Source organism: Opisthocomus hoazin, chromosome 4 (assembly GCF_030867145.1).
Source record: "Opisthocomus hoazin isolate bOpiHoa1 chromosome 4, bOpiHoa1.hap1, whole genome shotgun sequence".
NCBI classification, from domain to species: Eukaryota; Metazoa; Chordata; class Aves; order Opisthocomiformes; family Opisthocomidae; genus Opisthocomus; species Opisthocomus hoazin.
This window is the reverse complement of record NC_134417.1, coordinates 48,211,449-48,231,815: the sequence shown is the minus strand read 5'-3', so window position 1 is coordinate 48,231,815 and position 20,367 is coordinate 48,211,449. Positions and strand designations below refer to the sequence as shown.

General features: G+C 44.5%; 2 protein-coding genes across 3 annotated transcripts in view; one reads left to right on the top strand and one right to left on the bottom strand.

Annotated features, from left to right (window-relative positions):
* CMTM7 (CKLF like MARVEL transmembrane domain containing 7) overlaps nucleotides 1–18,065 on the top strand; it is a 55,934-nt gene extending 37,869 nt beyond the window's left edge. For both annotated transcript variants that reach the window (XM_075418949.1, XM_075418951.1), the window contains exon 5: nucleotides 17,302–18,065. In XM_075418949.1, the coding sequence (XP_075275064.1) occupies nucleotides 17,302–17,618 (317 nt within the window). In that variant the 3' untranslated portion in view covers nucleotides 17,619–18,065. The remainder of the gene's footprint in view (nucleotides 1–17,301) is intronic.
* On the bottom strand, nucleotides 477–13,660 carry CMTM6 (CKLF like MARVEL transmembrane domain containing 6). Its single transcript, XM_075418954.1, has 4 exons — nucleotides 13,515–13,660; nucleotides 7,622–7,798; nucleotides 6,610–6,708; nucleotides 477–5,093 (listed from the first exon to the last, which is right to left on the bottom strand). Exons 1-4 carry the CDS (start codon nucleotides 13,635–13,637, stop codon nucleotides 4,944–4,946), a joined length of 549 nt encoding a protein of 182 aa, XP_075275069.1. The 5' UTR covers nucleotides 13,638–13,660; the 3' UTR covers nucleotides 477–4,943.
* Nucleotides 18,066–20,367: the final 2,302 nt, after the last annotated feature.

The window sequence follows — 20,367 nt, the reverse complement described above, 5'->3', positions numbered from 1 at the left end:
GCTAGTCTGTGCTCCTTCCTTTAACAAGTTTCCCGCTTTATTTTTTTTTGGCTCAAGCTAATGAAGACAATAGGAAAGCAGCACTTGAATTACGCTTGTTACAGTAACCTGTAGACCATGGTAGGTGTAAAGGCAAACTAGTTTGGTTGTACGCTGTGATACGAGGCAATACTGACCTTGTTGGACCTCTCCTCCTGGAAACTTCCAGTGAGAATATCCAGCTTTGCAAGTTGGACCCTCTTCCCTAGAGTAACAGGCTTGTTACACAATGCAAGCTCTTTTCTCCAAACCAGGAACAGAGAATGATGTTACTTCCTGTGGTTGGCTCTGGGAGAACTACACAGTGACACCAAATCATAGCAGCAGAAACAAGAAACACTGAAGTTATTTACTAATATTTATTTTAAAAATGATTACAAAATATTTTAGAAAGTTCTTAAGACCAAAAAGGTATAATACATTAAAAAAGACCACAGGTTTAGAATGGAAAAATATTTAAGCATTTCAAAATTATTTAAATGGAAATTCAAGGCAACAATGGCAACAAAACTCTGTAAATTTTTAAATTTATTTATATAAAACTACTACTCTATTATCATCCCGATTTAATAGCCATTAAAAGTCACTGAAATTCTCGAAGGTATTAAAAGTGACAGATAGTTCTGAACAGCATAAAATTTAATATCTAGAGAACTGCTCATGTTTACAGCATAGATTACAACAAAGATGAATTTCCATCTTAAAGGCACTACTAGCATCTTGATTCGTTACAATTTTATATAACCTTTCAAAAATGTCACAAAGTATTTCCCTTCAGCGTAGAAAGCTTGGTATTTTTATTGCACCAATTTCAACAAGGATCACCGTGATGGCCATTATGCAAAAACATCTTGTGCAGAGCTCTGAGAACTGTGTGAGACAGATCACTGCTTGTTCAGATTGGAAGGTGCGAAGGTAGAACTCCATTCTAAGAGAACACAGCCCTTCCCTGCTATTTTTAAGCACAGAGTGCAGGCAATAAGGCACAATTCCTTCGCATACTTAGAACCAAAAGGGCACTGGCAGCTTTGTGGTTTTAATGTGGGCGAAAGGCCAAACACAACGATTAACATTGTCGCCCTACACAATGCATGTGCAGATTTTCAGAGCAGAAAGTCACAGTCCAGCCACTTAAAAACAAGTCCTCACATGTCTTGGAGAATTCTCTGCACTGATTCTCCAGGCACTGTAAACAAAGCCTGAAAGCGGGTGCAGAGCCTTTAAATATTTTTGGTCGGACTCAACTGGAGAAGACAAAAGCTTTTCATGTGCCTGAGCAGGCTCACAACACCACTGCCAAGCACTGTGGTAAAGAAGGGAGAAGACAATCCCCAGAGAGATGTAGTGGGCCAGCTGCTTCTTTCCAGAGGTTTTACTACCGGTTCAGATTGTACAGAGATGATTACTTTGCAAACAGAAGAAATTTGAGACAGTTGCTTGTAACAGCACTTCTACCAGAGCTCCCACCACTCTCCTGAACAATCCCTAATCCACTTCAGTCAAAACCAGCCACCTTCATGTAAGCAATTTAAATACGTGGTTTAAATAAATTAGGCTGATTTCATCAGAAGCGGGCTGGGAAACGAGCAGACCGCTTTGCTGACAGAGCACGGGGAGGGCAAGAGACGTAACAGCCACATGCACAAAGCTCCTGCAAAATCTGTTTAACCCAGCTCCAGTGCCATTCTCTGGGATCAGTCCAATTAAAAGACAAGACACTCAAAGCCTGGATCCAACTCCAGAAGCATCAAAGGGGGCATGTCCAGGCTGCAGGAGACCAGTCTGCTCGGCCACGGCAGCAAGAAAGTCTCTCCCCCAGGTAGCCTGTGAGGGCAGAGGAGCTTGGAGGAACACACGCCTGCCCCTTTGTCGCAGGGAGCTGACACAGCAGTTGAGGAAACCACCTTGCAGAAGCAGAGGACAGCACACACACTCGCAAACCTGCTTCTCAGCCATCTTAAAACAAAAAACACCTCACACTTACAAGTCTAGGATTAATAGTACCACCATGCAGAAACTGTTTTGTCAGCGAACAACTGGTTGGGAAGCAACAACTTAGCAATTGCCTTAAACCTATAACCAATATGTGGCTCCTCTGCTCCGAGTATTTAATTACTATGTGACAGATCAATGTCAGCTAGACAGTACCCGGGATTGAGCACTATATATTGTTATAAAGAACAGCAGGACTCTTCCTATTAGTAAACTCCTGCAATGTATGGGAAAACAACTAACTGGTTTCCCAAAGCCTGCTGTTTGTTGGTTTCGTTAGCTCGCAGCAACACTTGCATCCCTTTTGGTCAGAGATGGAATCTGATCCTCAAATCTATACATGGATCAGTCAGCTGGTGAGAGAACAGGTATAAACTGCCTACCTGGAACAGCTAAAGCAAAAACCATGCCAAAACCCCCTCTCTCCAACAACCCAAAACACGCCAGGGATGCCAGCATGTATGTAGTAGGAGAATTCATCAAACCATTCTGCAAAGGTTGGCAGTACTTGTTTCAAAAGGCCTACAGGTCAGACCGTGGGAGTGAGTCAGGAGATCTCAGAGCCACCTTCTTCTGACACCAACTCCTTGTGGCACCTTTTCATAAAAATAACTTGCTCTGCATTTCCATTTCTCTCTGCAGTGTCAACAGCAGATACCATAGCTAGGGCAGCCAAGGCAGAGAGATGACTTTACAGATCCCTTTCGGTACCAGTATCTCCAATTCAGGAAGGGACACCAATAACAAAGCACTTAGGTGAGGAAAAGTCTATAGAAAAAGCAACCAAAACCCAGAACTCTCTCAATTTATTCTCAAGTTGAGAAAAATTACCTCAAGATAGAAGTGTTGTTATGGTGCTGCATTGCTTAATAAATATCAGCAGCACAGTGTTACTCTTACACTGTATTTACAACTTTTAATTATATATCAAGATTTAGAGACTACCTTTTGATGCGAAAACAAATTCAGTAGAATGCTGGGCAATAAAAAAAACCAACAAACAAACCTTTAGAATGTTAATCATAGACACGGACACAATCCCCACAGTAAGACATTGCAAATCATGGCAGAGATTTTTCTTTATGGGAAGTTTCATATCACCAGCAACGCTGCTTGTAAACAAAACATGTCTAATCTACCCAGTTTTCAGAGACAGCTACAGCAAGCTCTGTACAACTAGACTGAGATCAGGTTTTAGTGCAAATGGACACTAATAAATACAAGGGGAAAAAAAAAAAAAGCCAGTCCAAAGAACATTTCTTTTTGACAAAGCAGGAAATGCTATGAAGGAAAGTATGTCTTTTATGCAAAGCTCTGAAACCAAGCTACAGCTTAGACTTGACACTTCACACGACTTGTCAAAATTTTACATCCTCCAAGCAAAGTGTAGTGTTAGGCTTAAATCTGAGAGCTTAGAGAGAGGACTTCACAAACTCCCATTCATCAGAAACTGGCAGCACTGGAAAAAACCTCTGACCTTCTTTTACAGTCCTCTGTCTTACAACAGCTTCCTCATCCTTTTCCAAATACAGCTTGCTCAGCCAGTCTGGAGGGCTTGGTCTCAATGCTGCCACAACAGGTTACAGGACTATAAATTTGTCCGCCTAGGGTATTGATGAAATGGAGTTAATGCCTGGAAGACACGGCAAATGTCAAGAGCACTCAAACAAGAATTGTTTTTGCATAATCAGCTTTTTCTCATCTTCTTTGGTATTTTGGAACATCTCCTAGCTTACAGTAATTTGCTCTACTTTTGAAGGCTTTCCTCTTAAGTGAGGTCTAACAGCTTTGCTTTGACGTCAGACATCTGAAAAATGCCTTTTCATCACTTCATTTCTTTTACAGCCATCAACATCTGGTCTGGTATGTCCATCACTTGTCTGATACATGTTGCATCAGTAGTGTTTCTTGCAGTCCTACAGCCTGTCACTGTTAAGACAATTCAAGGGTCCAAGTGCTTATTTCTCTGTTTACCAACTGACATAGTCAGTGCCAAGAAGTCTCAAGCTAGTGCCATATTTATAGACAAAGAAAATGGTGGGGTCCATAACCATTCTGGCAAGACTTACCATTTACTGTGCATAAACAAGCTGCATGTGGTATTAACATGGCCAGTAACATTCACCAGCATAGTGCCAACGTGCTGTAACGTTTTTCCCATTGATGTTCAGGTTGCTACTTTTGGGGTTACTTCATGAAAATATTTACTCTTCATCTTTTTCCTCTCATGGCTGGCTTCTCAAGTTTCTTCCTGTAACTTTTATAGATTTTGAAACAATCTGAAAGAGGATTCTGCCATACAAGTCCAGACTTTGACAATTGTGGGGCGCAAAACTGTCTCTTTAATATACCATTATTTTACCATCGCCATAAAACCCCTACACTCACTATTCCATTAAAATAATCTCTGCAGACAGAACTGAGACACACGAATAGTAAAACCAAAAACCCTTAGGTAAGGATAAGCATTTCTATAAGGCTCCAGTTAGGTATCCCTTTTACATTCATAGTTTGACCAGTAAGTATGAAAATGAATTCTGCTGGACTAATTTGTAATTTGTAACAGAAATATCTGGTCCATTTATACAGAAAATATCTTTAGGGTATAGCTCAGAATTTATGCATCACACATTAACCTGTATTAGTCACCTCTGTTTGGCCTTAAGTTACTCTATTTAGACACGAGGGTTTTTTTAGTGTATGCCACCTGGACAGGTGGCAGGACCAGTTACAGTTACCTTAGAACATGATGCTCAAGATGCCATTACTTGACCTAAGGATCTATAAAAATGTGTGATGAGCAATGCATACAAAGTTGATTAGAATGAAGAGACAGAAGTTGTTACCTACAGTGCACTGAAAGTTCATTTTAGTTTGCTCTGTTCAAAAAAAAAAGAAAGAATTCCAGAAAGTTAGCTTTGTTTATTCAATGGCTGATGTTCTGTAGCACCTTGAGTGTTGCCAGAATTTTCAGAGCGTCCATCGACATTTTGTTTTCGACTGTGAAAATGCTCTATACTAATTTCAGCTAAAAATGCACCACTTGCAAGAAATCCAAACACCTGTGAAAGTGAAAGGGATATCTGATTTGTAACTGTACAAACATCAACAGTATTCTAACATTGTTTGGAGAGATCTGCTGGACTATACACATATGTTAATAACGCTTATATATTAAGATTACAGTCCTCCTTAAATCGGTAGTTCCATTTAAATTAGAAATGGATCAGAAATCATAATTCTAGCACATTTAATGCAAAAGTTTTTACAGTTCTCATTCTCTTAATCAAGTGTGAACCTTATAATATGTTCTAAACAGCCCTTAATAGTAAAAGTCTATTAATTTTATTGCAAAAACTAGTTATTAAAGAAGCATGGCATTGGTGGTATAGCAGAGTGTTTATCTAAGACATGGCTGTGATTAAAGGGAGTAAGGGAAGAAGACTAAAACATGGAAGGTGAAGGCAGGCAAGATCTGCAGAGCCTAAGCAAGTCCTTACTGGGTCAGCAAGGGGCGATGAAATGACATTTTGTTAATGACATTTCATTATTAGTCATGGCAAGATAGAGGTCAGGAGAAGGTTGTTTTTAGCAGCTTCCTTCAAACAAGGAAAGAAACACATGCATTATTCTATCTTCTACCAGGTTTTACACAACTGGTTTGCCCCAAAGCAATTTGACACTATTAAGTCTTGAATCACAATAGTTTTTGTTTTTCCAGCTCCAGAAAAAAAGCCTGAAGGACTTTGTACTCAAAAGGTCTGTATATATCAACATCACGGAAGGTGACTATACAGAAGTGTGTATCTCTGATAGCTCATGCTGCCTGTGGAACACAATTATTTTGCTTTCTTCTCTAACTCATTTTTTCTCATTCAAGAATAAAATCAAAATTTAATCTTTCAAACTCACAAATTCACAATTCCAAGGCTATTCAAAAGAAGTGCCAAATGAGTGAGGAATTATGACATCCACAGCACCCCAAAGCCTCTTCCGTGTCTTGCCCGGAGCCTCTTCAGCATTCCCAGGGAGATGCATGCCCTGCTGCTCTTCTGTCTCTGTCACTGAGGAAACTGCTCCTCTTATTGCAGTCTTTGCAAGTCAGCATTTGCCACCTATGCTTTATAATGCCTGGCAAAAGACATGGTTTCTTGCTGACTTTGTGAGGGGGTGGCATTATGAAAGGACAATTGAGGAAAAAAAGTAGGTATCTCAGAGATTAAGATAGCGGAGAACTGGGGAAGCTGTGAGAGACAGCAACATCAAAACAGTGACAGATGACGGAATAATAAGTAGCCAAGGCAGTGAAGTCCGAGGAACCCAGAAGCAAGCCACAAACGCTGGGGAGCTGCAAGTGCACGCAGAGCCTCCCAGCAATGCTGAGGAATGCCTGCTCTTTGGAGTTCCTACAGTAACTTTCTGGAAGGTGTGATATAGCTTACTCCTCCTGAAACACTGCAATGCCCTGAATTCTGTTCCCCGCCCAGTTTCTTCCCTGCTAATTGAGTGAGGTTTAGAGGGCAGAGAAATTAACGTACAAGATAAACACAAAGTAAATTATGTGATTTTAAGACTTACACATGCAGCTGTTTCAACAGCAGACCCAGAGCTAGTTGCAGCAAACACTATTGATGCTATCAGAAAACAGACACCTATGGCTGTCATGGCCCAAAAATTCTGCAAATATATAAAAAAATAATGTTATAAAATTGTAGACATACTACCTGAAGAAGAACAATCATCATAACAGCAGCTGAGTTAATCTGCCAGTGAATTTACGCTTTGAAACTCTGATGCTAACAGGAGCTTCAGAGAATATATTTTACAGCTATATTCCAAACAACTTTCAACATTATGAACTATTTAAAAGACTCTGCATTACACACTCCCCTGTTTTTGTTGTCTTCAATTATTTCATTCATTTCTTCTAACTTCTTTCACAATAAAATTCAGGCTCAGGTCAACCATGTTAGCATTATCCCCTACGTACAACACCTGGGAAACCAGAAACCTGTAAGTAAACGTGCTCATTCAAATCTCTTACTACACTCCCTTATCTGCACCTTCATGGAGAAACCCTACTGTTTGCTCTGAAGACCAACAGGAAGGGACACTCACAAGACACTGTAATATTCTTACTGACTTTACAGAGCAACTTTGTGCTACTGCTTTATCGTCTGAAATATAAAATCATGAATTGTAACAAGTATGATTATTACCAAAAACGACTTAGGCTACACCCACTAGGAAAACAGACAGGGTAAACAGGCAAGTTACAAGGATCACGCTGGCAGTAAACTGCGTTCCATACATGTACACATATGCAATGACTACGCAGTAGTAGTATTCTGTGTGAGAGAGTTTCACTCAAGTCCTGAAATCCTGCAGGTAACCAACACAACAATTTGGGAAAGGCTGTCAATATAAAAAGAACTCTCAAAGTTAACTCATTTTTTAACTATAAGCTACTTTCATCTGCCCATTCAATAGAGACGAAAAGGAGACTCATTCTGCGTAGCCTTTTTACTCTATGGTAGTCTTTAAGCACTCACAAGAAATGGTTTGTTTTAAAAAAAAAAAATTTCCTTACCACTCTCTTGATTTTATCTTCCCCAAACGTTTCATATACATCAGTGCAATACACACACAGGATCAGGAGGCTCATAAGGCAGGCACTGCAGCTTGTGAATTCAAAGAAGTAAAGTCCGCCACACTTCATACAATCCTCCACAATTTCTTCACAAATAACAGCCAGAAGAGAGAGAATCTGCAAACAAATAACATGCAGAGTTGGATCGAGTCTCCAATATCTTCAGCAAATAGATGTCTCTGATATGAGCATTAATAAAGACAGCTGTAAGGAAAATCCTCAATCTACAAGGAACCCGGTAAAATTCTGCACTATTTTCTTACAGGCAGGAATAATTACCTAGTGCCACGGTTTACACTTGCTGTTAAAGTTGGTCAATAAACTACACTCAGGTAAGCTGAGCACACACCGCCAAACACCAGCTTCTGGATTAGACAGTCAAGATTCCCGATTTGCGGGTTTGTGCAATTGCCAGCTGGAAGCAGACGAGGCAGGCAGCGTGGCGAGCACACATCCTGCTCAGAACAAGCAGAAACGCTATTGTTTACTACTTCCAACTGCACCTGATTTTAAATGCATTTGGGCTCAGGACAGACAGGGAAATTGGATGGCATTGACAGTGTCAGCTGCCTGCCTCAAAGCTGACAGCTGGCATTAGCTCCCTTGACAAACTTCATAGAAAGTACATGTGGCTCGCAGCTCACATGCTCGTGACCCAGGAACGACAGAAGTTCATCTGTACTTGTAGGAACCAAAACTTTAAACTATGTTTAAGCTATGCTGGACAGTGTTTAATCTATGCAGCAGCTTAAGTTCACCATCCTGCCACCGTATGTTTTGAGGAAAGAACATGAGTCCATTCCTGGACAGTCACCATACATCTGCTGCTGGATTTTCTACTATTTTATTGTACAGGAAAGAATATTCCTTTATTTAAATGTTCCCTCATTTTGGCCACTTTTTGCTGGTTTCCTTCATTCCATAAAGTTGACATAGGATTATAGATCCTTGTAGTAAGGAGTTTACCAAATTAAAACAAAACCATTAGCAGGAATCAGACTTGGTCATAAAACTGAGACTGACATAAGGACGATGATCCTATTTTTAGTCAGAGTATATGGGCAATAATAATATGGCTGACAGTTTTTCTTAAAAAAAAAATAATCTAATTCTAAAATTCATAATTGTTCTTGGAAAATAACCACCAGACTTGATTTCAGTTTGCTAACAGTAAAAATAAGAACAACAATTTAGCACGTGGGAACTGTAAATTCCCCTTGCTGAGCCAGACCTCAGAAGGATGCTTCAAAGCATCATGTTTTGAAAACACTGCAATCCTATAAAGTAAACAGGATCTCAGAAAGGGAAAGAACCCAAGCTGGGAAACTGCAGTATTGCTATCAGGCCTCCACATACTTCCCTTTTCTCCCACAGCGCCTGGCAAGGCAAACTTCTCAGCAGCCTTTGCACCTAAAACAGTAGCTACGAGGGCTGTGCGAGGAATGTCTGAATTGCCAATTTTTCAGTATTTTTTTGCATTTCAAAAGATTTGCTTACAGCTGTGCCCAGTGACTTTCAATTTCACATTTTTCACAAGGCCAGCTGAGATATGTTTTCACGTATAGTTGTAGCTCTGTATCAGCACTGAAAACTGAATGCCATCACTTTCACCTGGGATGAAACAGAACAGAGAGAAAATAAACCTGCCCTTAAAAGAATTTATAAGCCCAGATAACCATAGTGTGATTTAAATAACTGAGAAAATGCCTCTGCTGAGTGCACAAACAAGTACGAAAAAAATCCCAAAGAGTAGCTACAAAGGGTTCAGTGTCAAATAAATGAGATTTACCAAGTGGAGTCCTATGTGGGACTTGCCCAAGTCAATATTCCATTTTCTATTAATAAGATGAATAACAGAGTACATCATTAAAAAAGCTTTGGCTTGAAGAACTTTGATTAAAGTAGTGTATCAACAGCACATTTATAAGCTGCCAGAGACTTCTGCTTGGGTTTCTTAACTTGCTTCTTGACATCACTATTAGAAACAAAAGGGATTACTCTGTTGTCCTACTAGAAAAAAAGAAGTTTTAAATACCACAAAAAGAGTACTTCCTGACTTCAGTTTATGTAATTACAGCTATGTAACATAGCAAGAAGTTTTTTCTGGTATTAGCCAGATTATTTTCTCTATCATTAATCTGCATTTTCATAACATCCCACTACTACAGTATAAATACGTAAGCTGCTTTAAACAAGCCGGGAGATCCCACGTTTCGTTCAGTCTCCCAAGAACTGTTCTGCCAGAGATCCACCTTCATCCGTCAGCGTTCGTCCTGGGACAAGCGCAGACCTCTGCAGGCTTACAGGAAGCAGCCGGAGCTGTTTTGTTTTCATCTCTGCCTTCTCCCCACCGATCCCGTGGAGAAGCCCTTAGCTGATGCCCAGAATATCACTACTGCTTCTGTCTGAGCCGCCAGTTATGAGTGCAGAGGAGCAGCTCTGAAGTTCCTCGTTTGCTTGAGAGCTAAACCTTCCAGCAAGGTTTTCTTTCACCCTGAAGCCCAAGGTAACACCTGAAGAAAAGAGTAGGCAGCCGCCGCCGCCTTCCCTCCCTCTCGCCAGGAGCCCTGCACAGCTGCAGACACGGAGCCAGCACTGGTGGGCAGCAAGAGGTGGCCCGGCGAGTGGGTCAGGGCATGGCTGAGAGCACACAGGGGCTGCAGAGAGGCACATGGGGACACGGACAGGCTGACACCAGGCCCCCTGCTTCCCGCAGGAGAATCCACACCTCGCCACAGGCACGCACTGCTTGCTTTCCTGTGTGCTGTAAAGGGAAAAGCACCGTTGGAGACACAGTTTTTAACTTGTCCTTTTTGAGTCTCACCTGTCACAGAATCATAGAATGCTTTGGGTTCTAAGAGACCTTTAGGGATCATCTAGCCAAACCCTCCTGCAGTGAGCAGAGACATCTTCAACTAGACCAGGTTGCTCAGAGCCCCGTCCATCCTGGCCTTGACTGTTTCCAGAGATGGGGCCTCCACTACCTCTCTACCTCTGTCCATATGTACACCAGAAATGAAACATCTCCATCTGTTCCTTACCAGCAAGAAGTTACTCAATGACACTGACATTACTGGTGGAAGTTTCTACACATGTGTAGAATTAATAAGTGAATAAGTGAAAGGCTACAAAAGAACGCTACAGAAATAAAGCAGATTGATCAACTCTCTAACAGGCCTGTGAAAATGCTCAGCAGTGGTATTCCCAGTATAAAATCTTCTAGTTCAGATGGGTGCACATATTAATGCTGTAAGTCTCCACAATCAGGGCTGCTATAGCAAGTGAACAGCTCAGAAAAACTGCAAATATTAAAGACTGAATTACAATTTTCTTTTCCAGTTAGGGCATTTTGGTTAAAGTCAAACCAAGTATTTCTGCTTTAGATAAGAATTTCTACCTCAATCTTGGCACAATATGCGCTGTGTCATTTACCTTTGCACAGAATCTGAACCAACCATGGACTAACAAAACATTCCACCTATGCAATAAAACACCCCACGATCTAGAAACCCATGCAATTGGCATGCCTCCCAGCATCCTTTTGGCAGTTACATTTTCCTCATTTCATTTGCCCCAAAAGCTTTAAAAAACAGGCTAAGATTACAATATATGCCATTACTAATCACCAGAAAAGGATATCTAAGGTCTAGAAACCAGTTTTCTGCAGATGATTTCACAGTATTTTGTAAAACACTTGATCACTTCTATAATGAAGACAGGTAATTTTCTGAGTGCAGTATCCTGTCGGGCAGTCAGTCCACACGAGTGACTATCAGTGCGTGATCCCAGTAACCACCACTACTGTAACACAAAGGCCAACAGATCTTAACGACCATCACTGGCATTTCAAAAAATCAACTTTCCCAAAACAGGAGCATTTTTCTTACTGCAGATTCTGAGGCTGCCACCTTGAGTAATTTCTGGGGCTTGTTTAAACTGTTTTGAAGAACTCCAAGATACGTTCATCTTGGTAAAGGGAAACAAAAACGGTGGAAAAACCTGTTGGAAATTAGGAGGGTGAATGACTGTAACTCCATTTTCTTTTTCCTCTTGTTGAAGGATGGGTACAGGCCATAAACTCCTAATGCTTTAGGAGTGTATCAAGCAGCTACCCATCCTATTTAGGATAATCATAATTTTCCTTTTTCCTACCCAAAAAGCTTTTTAAATATTGCCTAATGTTTGGGTAAACAGTTTAAGACTTTGGTACACCAGTAAATTTGCATATGTAATAGTTTATTTTAGCCAGTGAGAGTACTTCTATAAATGATCTGCTTGTCTGAGAGCAACAGCCAGCAGATCTTACTTTATTAATCTCCAGTAGATGAAGTAAAAGTTTATGTCCTGTTATATTTATTTATTTAAAGCATTTAAAGCACTCTTGGGTGCAATCTTTTTTTTTTAAATACCCTTAGAAAACATTAACTTTGGCAGCACTGCCATTACTTTTACCCAAGAATCTTTTGTTTATGGTTGAGGGTTTTTTTGGCTGTGTGTGAGACAAAGTTTAAAAACCGCAAGTCCTCTTTTCTGCAACGGTGAAGTAACAAGAAAGGGTTGGAAATCACCTACAGTTCCCGCGAGCATGAGACATCCAACCAAGAAGCCACTGTGTAGGCTGGGAAATGTACCCCGACACAGACTTACAGTCAGCTGCCCCTTCCCGCGGGTGGTTTCACCACCTCCCTGCCAGCACTCAGGAACTATGCCCCTCGCGTCCTTCTCAGCATGGTCGCTCTGGCACATTTCGGAAGAGCCCGTGGCCAAGCGCAGACCAAACAGGAGTCTGAACGAGGCGCCCAGCTGCTGAACCATCTCGGGAGTAACGTTACAACGTACTGAAAAGCAAGCAGAACATAAAGACTTCCATTTCCTGGTGGGCCTGCCCAGCGCGGTGATGCACTGCAATATCCCACACAACAGCCCACCATCGACACCGCGCGTCTCTGGCGTGGTTTCCCGCCGTCAGTCACGGGACGGATGCGCGCCCTGACTGAAGCATGGCGCGACGAGCTTGCCTGCGGGCTGCTGGGGTGGCAGGTCCGGGTCGCATGGCCCAGCAAGCCCTTCCCAGCTCTGCTGCCCAGCGCCGGGGTTCAGCCGAAGGCTTCTACCTCCTGGGCTCATCCAGTGTGGCCCTCAGGAGAAAACGCTACATTGCCTGTGAGATCTCCTGCTGATTTTAAACTGTAACGACAGCAGGTGACGGAACCGCAACTTTGGCCGCATGATGCGCCCAGCCATCCGATGCCAGCACCGGCTCCCGTGGCTAGGAGATGGAGAAGGGACAACCCTGCTACTTCCCCACCATAAAATAATCTGAACCCGTAGAGACGACGGCATCAGAGGACACCACCTCTGCCTTCCACGCGCGTCCGCGCCGCGTCGGTGACCGAGGGCAGAGCCTTTGCCTCTGCGACGCCCGAAGCCCGGTCTTCCGCCGCAGCGAGCCCCTTCCCGCCCCGCAGCGGCCATCCGTCCCCTAGGAGGCCCGCGCTCCGCCAGCCAAGAGCTCGGTTTGCGAGCGCCGGGGACGGTCCCGCAGCCGCAGGCCGCACACGCTCGTCGCTGCCCGGGGCCGGGGCACGGACGCCCGCAAGGCGCTCAGGCGGCGGCGGCTGCCACGGCGGGAGCGGGCCCAGCCGCCGGCCTGCGGCCTCTCCCCGCAGCGCCAGGCAGCCCTGCCGCCCGCGGCTGCTCGCTCCGCTCCGCGCCGGGCCCGGCCCGGCCCGGCCCCGTCCCCGGCGCTGGGGAGGGCGCGGCCGCTCCGTCCGCCAGCCCCGGCCCCGCTCCCCGCCCGGCTGAGGAGAGAAGGGCAGGGGAAGGGTCTCACCGCCTGGAACGCCTTGGCCGGCAGCCGCCACCCCCGCAGGTGCCGCAGGGTGCAGCCGAGGGGGCGGCGGGGCGGCTTGGCCTGCGGCTCGGTGGTCTCGTTGTAGACGGTGCCGTTCTCCATGGCCGCCGGCTGCCGGCTGGGGCAAAGCGAAAGCAAAAGGGCGGTGGCAGGGGCGGGGAAGGAGCGGGGGGAGGCGGCGGCGGTGGCAGGGCAGGGCAGGGCAGGGCAGGGCAGGGGAGGTGGTGGCAGGGGCAGGGCAGGGGCAGGGGGAGGCCCCCCACAGCGGGCGCCATCGCTCCCGCGGCGGCCGCGCTGGGGTGGCCTCAGGCCCGGGGCTGTTCCCAGCCGTGTGAGGGGCGCGCTCTTTGGGAGGCGTTTGCGTGATTATTGACTCCCCTGTTGTCGCTGTCTTGACCCTGGCTTTCCGTGTCCTTCGGGACGGAGCAGGCCGCTCAGAGCCTGCCGCTCTCTCCGCAAAGGAGGGATGCGTGCCGCGGTGAGCCGTGAGACGGGTGCTGTGCTCAGCTCCCCCGAGGGCCGCCGCTGACTTGGGCCGGGTGCGATGCTCCATGCCGGACGCCTACCAGGAGGCCGCTAGCCTCACCCCTCCCGGTCAGGGAACAGCGCCTGGGTCCCCGGGCAGGACGGCGCGGACTCGGCTGCGCCATGAGCAACGCTCGGCTGCAGGAGTTGGCAGGAGAAGGAAACAAGCAGGGCACGTCCCGTAATTCCCGAGGCATGGGAGTTTCCACTGGAAGAAGGTCGGTGTTGCCCTGGGTGCGCCCCAGCTGCTGCCCGGGATGGGGGTGAGTGCCGTGGCTCTGCTGGCAGCGTCCCGGCTGCAGGACTGAGCCGACAGCTGTAGTCGGTAACGTTTACTTCAGAGTGCCCAGTGCCTTTATTACCCTTTCTTCTACATTAGTACATAACAAATAAGATTACGGTACAGAGGCTGGCATCTGTTCTCTGAAGGAAATTCCCTTTTTGTTTTGTTTTCTTCCTTGCTAAGGAAACTATCTGAACAACTGCAAAGCCCCACAGCAGGTGACTAGGCTGTGCTGTGGTCTGAGGGAGGCAGGACTTCACTGGAGATAGAAGCAATTGTCAGTTCTCCTTTAAGGTGTTCAGTAGCATCTAAGGCTATTTTGTAGTCGTTCCCTTTTGAATCTTTACCAGTGTTTTAAGGCAGCATTGCTACATTATGAACACAGATGTTAGTATTGAAGAGAACTGTCTTGAGAGACTGCTTTTCAAGGCCACAGCAACATAGGACCAGATTACAAAATACAAACTAGATGGCAACTTTTTCCTACTTACTGCTGTCTTTAAGAGTTGTTTCTCCTGTTTAAGCCTCCTCCAGGAAATACATATCAATGATGCATGAATTATAAAGGCTAGCTTGCCATTCAAAGCATAACTTATTTTGGCCATTTTATTTACTTATAAGGAGGTGCATGAAAAGCAAAACAACAGCAAAGCTACAGGAACTGTAAGATTATGTGACAGAGAAGGAATGAAACAGCATATGACCTGATAGCTTAAAAAAAATCTAAAGGTATTATGTTAAAACATACAAATGCTGCTATTCACACAGACTGCAGGTATTCTTTACCCTTTTCATCAGAACTGTCTTTCAAGTACAGTGTCTTTCCTTTAAAGAGGGAATGCAAATCAAAACAACAGTTACAATGAATAACAAGCCTATTTAATGCAAATAACTTCAATTAACTTGCTGTGATGTAATGGAAATCCCATTCCAGATGTACATCCATTCATTTCTTTCTGTTTATTTGCTACACCTGACAGTTTTCCCAAATGAGAAGTCTTTCTTACCCCACCTCAGCCTCTGCTGGAATGGCAGAACCAGAGCTGAAGGCAGGACATGGTGGCAGAGAAGCAGCCCTGGGGTTAGATCCTGCGCTATGGCAACATCTCCAGTCAGCCAGGCAGGGAGTGGGAGGTGGGGAAGCAGATTAGCGATGAGCGACCTAGTTTTCCCCCTCATTACATCTTCTCCAGAGATACCCACTGCGGTGACCAAAAAGCAATACCAGTTCAGTTGAGAAAGCCACCTCATTAGGGGAGATAACAGGGTACGCAGTATAGCTGTATGCCAGTCACCACTCTTTGCCACTGGTGTTGAAATAATTTACAAAGAAGTGCGACTGGAGCTCCTTGGAGCAGCTGAGTAAACGCCAGCCCCTGGAAGAAGGCAGCTACAGGCCAGGGCTGCCTCGCTGAGTCCATAAAGTGATGCCGCAGTGGCTCTTTGGCACCGGCTCTGTGCTGTGTTGCAGTGTGACGCGAAAGCCTAAATACCTCACACTCAGAATTAGCAGCAGGAGGTCACTTGTCCCTGATGAATATTCTCCCGTGTTCATAAATGCAGTCGCGGGGCTTTTGCTTTGCTTCTCGGAGGGCAAGGGAGGAGGAAATAGAGGAATGGGAAAGCAGCTTCAAAGCCCAAACTGCTGAAGGAGCCGGGCTTGGTTTCACCTGGAGTGGTGAGGTTTGTTGCTACGGCACAGCGCGGGGAGCTCCGCTGCTCAGCCAGTCAGAGGCACGGCTCACTCCCTGCTCTCCGTTCTGGCATTCCCACATGGGCGTCCCAGCAGCTTGTGTTCATGCCTCTAGCCCTGTGTATTACACGAAGTAAATACGGGTGACTGGCTAGCAAATAGAATATACCAAGTACTGTGACAGAGAGCTCAGAAAAGACTGGGATGTGTTGCATTTGCTGAAGCTTCTCTAGCTCTTGAGGCTCTATTTTTGGGCTCAGTATTGCAACTGAACTTCACAAACCCCGATCACCATACTAACGTGCTAGAATGTGTGATTTCTAAACAGCTGAAGATGAAGAATTAACATTTTTAACAGCTATTTCTGAGTATCCCTTATGGCACAAGAGAAAAAAAACCCTCAACTCTCCCCATTTCCCAAGTGCAGGGTTGGGCCAACTCTTGTCAGTAGTTTTCTGCGTGGCACAGAGCAGCATAAAGCCGTGAGGGATTCGATCGGCAGTGGTCCTGCAGCTGCAGGGGTCCCACTGCAGATTATGTTTGCTTCCCACATAGAGCCTGCAGCCCAGCAGGCTGGCGCTTGCAGTTCAGATGTATCGCTGGAAATTTGAGGTTAGCATAGTACGGTTGCTAGTCCATGTAACCTAGAAGTCACATGTACGTTTCAGAGGCTGCCATTTTCAGCTGAAAAATATGAACTGTCTGGAAATAAAGCTGCCATTTACTAAAAATTTTCAAGCTTAAAATCCACAGAACAGCTTTATCGCAACCAGTGTAGTCAAAGAACTGATGTAGGAACGTGGTAGAGAGAAGGAGGAAGAGAAGATTTGTAAAATTCCCCCAAAACACTTTGGTCTGAAGCTAATCAGCTCCTTGTCTACACAGACCTAGTCCTGAAAGTACAAAGGAATTTATTTGGTTTATTTATTTTTTGTAGGGTTTTTGCAGTAGTCATACTGCACAGCATTTAAAAAGTATTGCCATGTACAGAAATCATCCCCTGTAGTTCTCATATTACCACTTTGCTTTCTGCATCTTGTGTGCTAGAGTGAAACGTTGTACCAAATGACATGGAAGCGTTAGAGGCACACGAGAGTGATTAGATGCAAAATTAAATTTCTTCATGCTGTCATTCTTTTTAAAATCTGGATCATCACAAACCTAACCCATCTACAGCCTAGGGCGTGCAAGCACAATAAAGGATTGTGCAGAAGCATCATTGCCAAATTAGCTTAATTGTTTTACCCTAATCATTTCTTACTCAGTTTTGGTGCCTGACTCGACGGCGGAGGAAGGAGAGCAGGGAGCAGGCGGCCCTGGCCCTGCAGTTTGTGTGAAGGACCTTCTGTCACAGAGGCTCATTTTGCACGGCAGTTCTGGTGAAACCCCCTCATCGTCTGCTCCCATCGAAGCCATGCTCAGGGGAATCGCAGCTACAGAGGACAAAGCAACCAGCCCAGCGGTCTCGGTCTCATCAGAGGGGAACAAGCAGCCAAAGCCACCAGGTTACACAGAAACATGTTCTCAGGTGTTTTCCTTTCGTGGTAAAGATGCCTTGAAGTCTTTTTTCCCCAGAGCATGAGCAGGTTGTAGATAGAGCGACAGCAGCATTACAAGAATGGGAACTTTAAGGACGGAAGCAGGCTGCTTTAGTCTCATCGAATGAAAAGGCACGGTGGAGAGAGGCACTAAGTTCATACCTAGCCTTTTTGTAAAAAATAATTTGTAAATAATAATTAAAAAAAACCCCAAATCAACAAAACCAAACAGCTATCAGGGTTTAGGGAAAAAATACATTTAGAAGCTTTAACTACGCGGAAGTGACATTTTGCCAACTGTAACAAGAGAAATTCTAATGAATCAGCAGTAAGGTTTTCCCCGGCCCAGCCTCCACCACAGAAGGGCACCTGGTGCAATTGCTGTTAATATAGGACACGTCTAGTTCTCCAGCTTCACAGAATTACAGAATCACAGAATAGTAGGGGTTGGAAGGGACCTCTGTGGGTCATCTAGTCCAACCCCCCTGCCGAAGCAGGGTCACCTACAGCAGGCTGCACAGGACCTTGTCCAGGCGGGTCTTGAATATCTCCAGAGAAGGAGACTCCACAGCCTCCCTGGGCAGCCTGTGCCAGTGCTCCGTCACCCTCAGAGGGAAGAAGTTCTTCCTCATGTTCAGACGGAACTTCCTGTGCCTCAGTTTGTGCCCATTGCCCCTTGTCCTGTCACTGGGCACCACTGAAAAGAGCTTGGCCCCATCCTCCTGACACCCACCCTTCAGATATTTGTAGGCATTTATAAGGTCCCCTCGCAGCCTTCTCTTCTTCAGGCTGAACAAGCCCTGCTCCCTCAGCCGCTCCTCGTAGGGGAGATGTTCCAGTCCCCTCATCATCCTTGTAGCCCTCCGCTGGACTCTCTCCAGTAGCTCTTCATCTTTCTTGAACTGGGGAGCCCAGAACTGTACACAGTACTCCAGATGAGGCCTCACCAGGGCAGTGTAGAGGGGAAGGAGAACCTCCCTTGTCCTGCTGGCCACACTCTTCTTGATGCACCCCAGGATCCCATTGGCTTTCTTGGCAGCCAGGGCACACTGCTGGCTCATGGTCAACCTGTCGTCCACCAGGACACCCAGGTCCCTCTCCACAGAGCTGCTCTCCAGCAGGTCCGAAAGGGTGTTGTGCGTTGACAGATGCTCAAATGAACTGAATTAAAGATTGCAGGAGCTAAAGCTTTCTTTCAGAAACCCGGACAGTTTAAGATGCTGCCCTAAAATCTGAAGTTCTGCCCTACCAGCACACACCCCTTGCAGTTGTACAAGGAAGGGTACTGGTGCCGATACAAGCAGGACCCATTCACTCAAGCACGTCAGATTCTGTTTCAAGAAGTTTACATAGGGAGCCTAGAAGAGTGTTCTGATACTGATGCATCCCACGCATCCAGGATTGGCAACTTAATTTTGTTTTCTTCAAGACATAATTTATTCTGTGCAGTTGTTCATTACAGGGTAGTGCATTTCTCTGCATGCCAGTTTTACTGAATCACTGCCGTAAGGGAAATTTTCAGGACTCCAGTCTGAACAGTTGATCCATAGTTAAGAATGTCTACTGAAACTTGTCAGTCCACAATTCAGTATTCTGAGTCAATTTTAACAAGTATGTTAACTCTAGGGAGTTCTACATGTTTTTCTTAAGTAAATTTAGGTATTTTGAAAATATGGAGGCAATTCACTAGAACCACTACAGAATGCAGCAGTTGGAGGAGCAGAGTACCACCATGTTCAAAATAAAGACTTAACCCCTCTTCTTCAGTGTTTCAGAAGTTTTCTAAACACTCAGAGAAATTAACATATGACTTGTTGATTAAAAAAATCGTAAAAACGTGAACTTATTAAAGCAGGCTCTTGGCAATCATTTGATCAGGATGTACTTTTTATGCTTACTATTCTGTGGCTAGCGGTAGAAAGCAACCACAGACTTGAAACAGAACAGTGAAGTGATGCTCAACATTTGTGTACTGAAAGCTTAAAGCCCTAACTTCGGCCACCAGCTGCTCAGACAATACACCCTTAGTATAACTACTGTGCTTTTAGAACACATTATGGCAGGAACCACCCACGTCAGATAAGCTAGTATGACTCCTAAGAACAAACGCTGCAGATTTCTCCACTTCTTTCCAGAAACAATGCTTTATGGAAGCTTAACTATCTACCAGCGATATTTTTCACTGAGAGGTAAAATACTGAAGCATGTTTTAAGACATTTTACACCACATCTTTAGACTTAACTGTAAACAAACAAAACCACCATGGCTTCAATGAAAGTTATTTAGATTTGAATGCAGAGAATACTTTATTACTGATTACAGTTTTGATGACCAATTTTAAACCATAACTAATGTGGGAAACAGTGGGGGACATTAAGGCTGAGCCATATATATATAGACAAATCTAGATACTGATAATCTGTACATTTAACCTCTGCTTTTTCTTTATACATCTTTTATTCAGTGTCTGAATTTAATCGAAGAGAAAAAACTAAAAAAACCCCTCTGGCCATTATTTTAGTCTTGTATCTGGAATGAATTTTTGCATGGGTTTTTGAACGCAGTGTAATCTCAAAGGAGATTAAACGTATTTTTTTAACCATACTCCAAATGAAGCGTTCAAGTATAACTGGAGTTGTTTGTTGTTGTTATGGTGTTGTGCAATTAATTCTCTCTTCCAAAAACTACTAGTAGCTCTCTCCTGTAGAGGTTAAACTATTTAAGGTGGTATTAAACTTGCCTAACAGGTTGGGAAATCAATATAAATTAAGTGCCTGTGGTGTGTGTAAGTT

Bases quoted from the DNA above. Each gene is read 5' to 3' on its own strand.
- CMTM6 (XM_075418954.1), bottom strand. From the start codon at position 13,637: ATGGAGAACGGCACCGTCTACAACGAGACCACCGAGCCGCAGGCCAAG. The intron at 7,799-13,514 runs GTGAGACCCTTC...ATTTGTTTGCAG, and splicing joins CGGCCAAGGCGTTCCAGGCG to ATTCTCTCTCTTCTGGCTGT. The intron at 6,709-7,621 runs GTAAGGAAATTT...ATATATTTGCAG, and splicing joins AAGATAAAATCAAGAGAGTG to AATTTTTGGGCCATGACAGC.